The sequence below is a fragment of the Narcine bancroftii genome, chromosome 9, assembly GCF_036971445.1.
Source record: "Narcine bancroftii isolate sNarBan1 chromosome 9, sNarBan1.hap1, whole genome shotgun sequence".
NCBI lineage: Eukaryota > Metazoa > Chordata > Chondrichthyes > Torpediniformes > Narcinidae > Narcine > Narcine bancroftii.
This window is the reverse complement of record NC_091477.1, coordinates 4,897,817-4,905,603: the sequence shown is the minus strand read 5'-3', so window position 1 is coordinate 4,905,603 and position 7,787 is coordinate 4,897,817. Positions and strand designations below refer to the sequence as shown.

The window sequence follows — 7,787 nt, the reverse complement described above, 5'->3', positions numbered from 1 at the left end:
CAGGTTCATAGGGTAGTTAAGAAGTTTTATGATATGCAAGCCTTCATTAGTGGAGGGGGGGGGGTATTCAAGAGCAGTGGAGTAATGTTGTACATCTATAAAACTTTGTTTAGGTCACACAGAATATTGTGTTCAGTTTTGGTTATCTCAGTAGAAGAATGTGCTAGGTTTTGAGAGGATGAAGAGGGGATTTTCCAGGATATTGCCTAGATTTTGAAGGACTTGTCCTAAGAGTCAAAGTTGACTGCTCAGGCTTTCTCTTTGGAGTGAAGAAAGATATGAGTAGACTTAATGCACTGTACAAAATTATGAGAGGCACAAAAAAGATGGACACCCAGCATATTTTCTACGGGATGTGTGGCACCAATAAACAGCAGAGGGCAAAGTTCAGGGGAGATGCCCGGGATGTTTTTTTTCCACACAGAGTAAAATGCACCACCAGGTTAGTGGTGGAGTCTGTTACATTTGGAACATTAAAAAGATACCCAGCTCGGACATGACTGTAAGGAAAATAGAGTATTATGGGTATGAGATAGGGCAGGGTTTGGTTTATATAGATAGGCACAAAATCGTGGGCCGAAGACCCAGTATTGTGCTCTAATGTTCTATGCTCGAAAGTTAAATCACACATCATGAACTAAAAGTCCCATAGTTCTATTGAAACAGAGACAACAGAACTGAAGTAATGGATAAAAGATAATTTCAGCACAGAAGATGTAGTACAAAACACGAAAGATATGTTGTTCATCACAAATCTCTTCTAATGTCCATCTCAACACAAAACATTCTAATCTAATGACATTCGCCTGGACTTCCTGCAATTGCAATAGTGTAAAATTTATTGTGTATCTCACTCTTTTTAAATTTCGCCACGAATTCTTAGAGAAGGTATAATTTTATGTGCTTCAAAACAAATGAATTCTGACCTGCTGATTATTGGAATTTTCCTTTTTGAATTTGAATCTATCGTGTACTCTATTGTGCCTTTGATCTCTTTGTGCCAGAAAACTTATAACAAGCATATGTGTAAATTTCAACAGCGTCATCACCAAACATCATAGAGAGAGAGAAGAGCGAGAGAGAGAGAGAGAGAGAGAGAAAGAGAGAGAGGGAGAGAGAGAGAGAGAGAGAGAGAGAGTGAGGGGGAGGGAGAGAGAGAGGGTGGGTGATGGAGGGAGGGAGAGAGAGAGAGAGGCTGATGGAGGGAGGTAAGGAGAGATGGAGAGAGCGCACGGGGTTGGGTGAGAGAAGAGTAAGAATAGGACGTTCCAGCAAATGTAGTTTTCTTTCCTTACCTATTGTTTAGATATGTTCTGTTCCATAGAATGACGCTTGTTGGCTTTCCTGAAGGTTACAACAGGTTATAACAGGTCTTCTCATGTAACGGAGAACCTACTTTGCAAAGCTAATAAAATTGTGTTGTATTCGCATTGGTTGTCCTAAACTTCTTCATATTTGATTGAGTTAACAGGAGAAAAGTCCTAAAATACTGCCGTATTGTGATGTTGCTATAGAAACTGAGGAACAAATAATCAGGATACGAAGCTTGGATTTGCTATGGTTGATTGGAAAATTACATTAAATATTATGTCTTAGGAAACATACTGAAGTAATGTTTGATATGTAAAGAAATAACAATTATTTTATCTGCAAATATTTACACACACACGCACACATACACACCTCCGCCCACACACACACATACACACACACACATACACACCTCCCCACACACACACACGCACACACACCCCCCCCACACACACACACACACACACACATTATATATATACATATATATATATATGCATATCTGTAGATGCATAGACGGACAATTAATAGATAGGTAGATGGATGCGTAGATTGTGAGAGAGATAGAGAGATTGTGGTTCTGTGGATGGGTGGATTAATGGATGGGCAGATGGATGGATGGATGGGTGGGTGGACGGATGATTATATTGATGGTTGAATGGCTAGATGGATGGATGTTTGGATAGAAGGATGGATGGATGGATTCATGGATGAATAGATAGATAGATAGATAGATAGATAGATAGATAGATAGATAGATAGATAGATAGATAGATAGATAGATAGATAGATAGATAGATAGATAGATAGATAGATAGATAGATAGATAGATAGATAGATAGATATTCTTTGCGATAATAAGAAAATATAAAATACAGTTCTACCAAACAAACATAGTAAATATGGTAAGATTTCGCACGAAATGACCGAAATGATCAGTGATCGTGCAATGAAATCATGTTAGAACATAAAGTAAATCTAAGAATAAACAGATGAGAAACCTAAGGAAGCAGGCTGCCTCCGTGTCCAATTGTGTGTACAAAATAATGATTGAGGTAGCGTTAGGGAATTAGATAGTGAGACTTTGGAAAACGATTATTATGTTTTTTTTCTTATTCTAATTACTGCATATTTATCAGTCTCACTGGAAAATACCACTGATTGGGCCCACGCCTTCATTACCTCCGTCCACACCTACTCACCTTTATTGTAAGCCATGATTTCCTTTCCTAGAAATGGCAGAGTTAGGTTTTGAAGTAATATTTGGCTTAGCTGAAGGGCAAAGTATCTTCGCTTTCAGCAAGACACAGGGAATTCATAATGGTAAATATGGAAAATAAAGACGAATTAAACAAATACTTTCCAATATTCTTCTCTGAAAGACAGAAAATAAATCAATTGTCAGAAATAAATGAGAAAATATGAATAATCCCCAGAATATTCCCATGGAAAACCAATTCAATTCCACGTATCATTAATACACTGATATGTCTGTTCCAATTCCATTTCCAATTTGAGCCCACCTACACCTTGGAGGAACAATACATTATAATTCTTCTCAACAGTCTCCATCAGGCGATATCAATATTCATATGTCCTATTACTGTTAACTCTCCCTTGTAGTCCCTCACTTTACCTCATAGGTCTATGTTACTTTCATGCTCCCATACGTCCCTTCTTCTCATATCATTTTTATTCAGGAATCTGCTGAAAACAAGCAATTAATTTAAATTTATTGCAGAAATTCTCCAGTCCATGCAATATCCTGGTTGATCTCCTTGTCTTCCCACTCCAATGTGATGTCACGCTTCCTTTAACCAATTGGGACCATTGTGGAAAGGAAAGGCACAATATCGGCATGTTTGTATCTCAACCTTTAGCCTCATTGCACCAAGATGCTGCTTTTATGCATTTCGATTTATTTCCCGTCTATTTTGAAACAGTGCTTCCAAATCTGCTGATGTTATTTTTAAAATCGTGCAAAGGCGTTGAATGCTTCCTCAACACTGCCTTAACAGTCAGACTAGAGATATTCAGTTGAATGTAGACATGTGGTTCAATAAAATATCTATTATGAGAGAGAATAAAGTTTTGTTTACTTCTGACATTGCAGTCTAATTGATCATATTCTTCCATTCGAATACTTCTTAAATACACCATTGGCTCTTTCCCCACAATTTTTCTGATTAAAATGCCCATTTCTAACATTCTGCTGCCATAGATTCTGCCAATTTCCTTTCTCTTCCTGTCGATGCAAAATTTCAATTTTAGTTTCCAATGAACGTCACTTCTTGCCACAGCTAAACAGGTTTACTTTTATTGTTGTCGCATCTTTTTAAACTGACCCAAGAAGAAACCCTCATCTCATCCAGCAGACACACATCCCAGTAATTAGTTAGATCCTAAGAAATGTTTTGACTTGTGCACACGAGCGAAAAATTACTCAAACATGTTTACCTCCTCAGGATTTTATTTTCAACTTCAATTAACATTCCTCTGCACACAACGTTTCTTTACTTGGAATAGCAAATAGTATTGTAAGGCAAAGTAAAACGTATACTCTTCCTTATACTTTAAAATAAGTATTTTACAAACAGCATTATACATGTCCAGATTTGCTGCAGTACCAATCCCATCCACACTGAGCAAACTTAGATTGGCTAATTCCATTTCATAGCTCATGGTTCAGAGGTGGTCTCTCTATGTCGAATTAGGTTCTCTTAGCTGAACCATTCTAGCCTGTTATAACTAGGGCCTCTGCAAACTTAGACTGGCTAATTCCATTTCATAGCTCATGGTTCTGAGGTGGTCTCTCTATGTCGAATTAGGTTCTCTTAGCTGAACCATTCTAGCCTGTTATAACTAGGGCCTCATTATTCAATTAATTATTCCATTAATTACCATAATTTAAAATGGGTTGGCCACTGACACTCAATTTAGCAGAATAGATTACTTAAATTCAAAGCATGTGAACATAGCATCGCTACAGATATATTTAAATATTGTTTGGCGTTATTTACTCGGAAAGCACAAACCAAACCTTCCGTTGTGAGAAATGGCTCGACTCAGACAACAATGGGGAGAAATATTTTCAACAGTAGAATGGGGATCTCGGACGTTCACTACCACGCATAGCTACGGATAAAGATAGATTTCTAGATACAATTTCTCATTACGAGTTAGGAGGAGAGAGAGGAGCAATTTCATGTCAAGTGTCATCCATGATAACGTTGATCTGGTTCAGGGAAAATTTACTCATATCTTATCTAAGTTTTCACATGACAGATTTTTCAGTCTTTACTAACTCCCCCAAACTCTCGGAGGTGGGTTTTCCAAACTTTCTTTGTTAGGTCATCTAGAATATATTGGTCTCTGAGTTCACACGTGAAAAACGTTCATTCCGTAACTAACTATGATAAACGCTACCATAAAAATTAAGCTTTCAAATCCTAATATCAAAGAAGCAAGAAGCAAGCGAGATGTCAAGAAAGAATAGTTATTAATTAGGATGGAAAGCTATGCCTTCCACGTAAAACTAAAATTTGCAATATACAAAATAATCCAATGAATGATTTTATGCATTTTATCAGCTCACAAATTCACATATCGATCACAGAGTCAAATTTAATGCCAGCTTTCTATTTGCCAACTGAGTTGTCAGTGCTAATATCATTCAACGTTAGTGTTGGCTGGCAATTCGACAGAAATAGAAAATCGCTCTTGGATGAAGCCGGCGATAATCGAACAGTATAATGATAAGGGTCTGATTTAGCCAACATCTGGCCACCTGCATAATAATTTTGGGACTCATTTATGACAGGTCTTCTATGAAGGACGGGATTGGAATTACTTCGTTTACAACAACAATAAGTTGACGATCTATGGTAAATATTCCTGCTTCTATCTTGCTTGCACTTTATGACAACCAATAAGATGATTATAAGGAGAAATATGAGGCTAGTTGATCCAAAAATTAAAATTAAATATATATTAAGATCTGGGTAATAGTCCACATTTTTCTGATTTTCTGAACGCTCTGATGGATTTCCTGTGCCGTTCTCTGTGAATGAGACATGGATTGTAACTGTACTTGAGAGACTTGGTTGACCATTATCTTTTACCAGGACCACCAATTTTTGTGTTGCAGAGTCGTCTTTCGTTAAAGTCCGAGTAGTTCTGATTTCCCCAGTGTGTTGCCCCACGGTGAAAAGATTGATATCGGAGGCATCAATAATCTCAAAGGAAAGTCGTGCGTTTTGCCCGGAGTCTTCGTCATTTGCAATAACCTTGGCGACTAAGTAGCTGGGGGGTATTGAACGCGGCACCATTGCGAATGACGCTGAACTGTTCCACGTAGACGGAGATATTATGAATGGTGGGTTGTCATTTTGATCCAAAATAATAATCCTCACAACAGCAGTGGTGCTTAGCGACGGGGACCCGGCATCCTGAGCTAAAATTGTGAAGCGGAACTTCTTCAATTGTTCATAGTCAAAGGAACGCAGAGCAAATATGTTGCCGCTTTTCGAGTTAATTGCAAAATAAGATGGCTGAAGCTGGTTTTGCGGCATGTTATCCAAAATAGAGTAGGTGACATCCCCATTCTTTTCTAAGTCAGGATCCAACGCGGAAACAGAGAAAACAGATCCGCCTGGGGCATTGTTCTCCATCAGATATACATCATACGTGGACTGGGCAAACTGCGGAATGTTGTCATTTACGTCCGAAACTGAAACGGTGATCGTTTCAATTGTAGTGAGAGAGGGCATTCCAGCATCGTATGCCGAAATGGATATGTTGTACTGTGAAATTGTTTCGCGATCAAGTTTCTTGCTGGTCGTTATCTTATAATGATTAGAAAAAGTCGTTTCCAGCTTAAATGGCATATCCATAGGAATCTGACAGCGAACGAGCCCATTTTCTCCAGAATCCCTGTCAGTTACTCCGAAAATAGCAACGACAATACCTTCTGCTGCATCTTCTGGAATCGATTTCATTACTGACGCCAGCTTAATGTCGGGAGCATTATCATTCACGTCAACTATGCTCACCAGAACCTTTGCATGTCCCACATTTGGAAGGTTGTCCATAGCCTGGACATCAAGCTCATAATCGTGTGCAGTTTCAAAATCTAGTAAACCTTGAACTTTGACCTCTCCTGTTTTAGCATCCAAATGGAATAGCTCCCGTACCTTTTGAGAGGCATAATTACTGAAGGAATATTTAAACTCGGCGTTTGGGCCTTCGTCTAAATCAATAGCGTTTAATGTGATCAGTAACATACCAAGTCGTGCATTTTCTAACACGCTTAACTTATAAATGTCTTGATCGAAAACAGGTGCGTTATCATTTATGTCTGTAACAGTAATAAAAATCTTACTCGTACCGGAATTTGATGGGATCCCACCATCTTCAGCCGTCAATATTAATTCAAAAGACGGATTCTTTTCGCGGTCTAAGGATTTCTCCAAAAGCAGTTCAGCGATTTTTCTTCCATCTTTTCTTTCCTGAATTTGAAGGCTGAAAAATTCATTATGACTAAGATGGTAACTGGCGATGGAGTATGAACCAACATCTCGGTCATGCGCGCTCTCGAGAGGGAAGCGGACTCCCGGAGCAAGTATTTCAGGGAGCTGCAAAGAAATAACGTCGGTTGGGAAAATCGGTGAGTTGTCATTTATATCTAATATCTCCACTTCAAGGGGAAATATTTCATATGGGTTTTCCAGCACAATATCTAACGATATAGAACAGATAGAGACCTCCAAGCAAAGCATTTCCCTGTCGATTCTTTTGCTGACAAATAGAATTCCGTTTTGCATATTGAACTCGAAATAATGATTCGTCTCACGTTGGAGCAGTTGCGGCCTTCGGTCGGATAGTTCACGAAGCTTTATCCCCAAATCTTCAGCAATGTTTCCGGTAAAGGATCCGATTTCCGATTCCTCGGGAATGGAGTAATTTATTTGTCCAAGAACCAAGCTGGCGAGAAAAATTGAATATAACAAATATGCTTCGGTGCAATGCGCATTCGCCATTGCTTGAATATACAATGTATCTGCATCCTATTCAGAAGCACTCGATTCGTTTACCTCGTTCGACCCGACCAAGGGTGTAAATCAACTCATCAAACAAACAGGACTTCGCTTGTCTCATGTTGTTAGCCCAGTCACATCGTCTCTTTGTCGGAGATTCTGGACTGTGTTTGATAATTATGGTGTGGGTAGATCCCTTGCGACGTCATCGTTTCTTATTGGTAGAGAACGCCACAATGGGAGGCAGCAACGACCGCACAGTGCTTGTCTTAAAGCATGCTCGTTTACATTTTACTTCACAAATATTCCAAAATGCTCAATGAAAAATTACGTCCGATTTTGAAATACATTTCTGAAAAGCGCATAATTCGAAAACTATGTATGTCCGTTATTACTCACTGATTGATTGAAAAGTCTACCGATCGCTTGGGAAAAAAATTG

At 38.7% G+C, this 7,787-nt stretch overlaps 1 protein-coding gene across 1 annotated transcript; it reads right to left on the bottom strand.

Annotated features, from left to right (window-relative positions):
- Positions 1-3,763: 3,763 nt before the first annotated feature.
- On the bottom strand, positions 3,764-7,488 carry LOC138743148 (protocadherin alpha-C2-like). Its single transcript, XM_069898043.1, has one exon. It carries the CDS (start codon positions 7,347-7,349, stop codon positions 4,950-4,952), a length of 2,400 nt encoding a protein of 799 aa, XP_069754144.1. The 5' UTR covers positions 7,350-7,488; the 3' UTR covers positions 3,764-4,949.
- Between the last annotated feature and the right edge of the window lie 299 nt (positions 7,489-7,787).

What these genes read in the sequence shown, in the direction of transcription:
- LOC138743148 (XM_069898043.1), bottom strand. Translation starts at nt 7,349, where the DNA reads ATGGCGAATGCGCATTGCACCGAAGCATATTTGTTATATTCAATTTTT.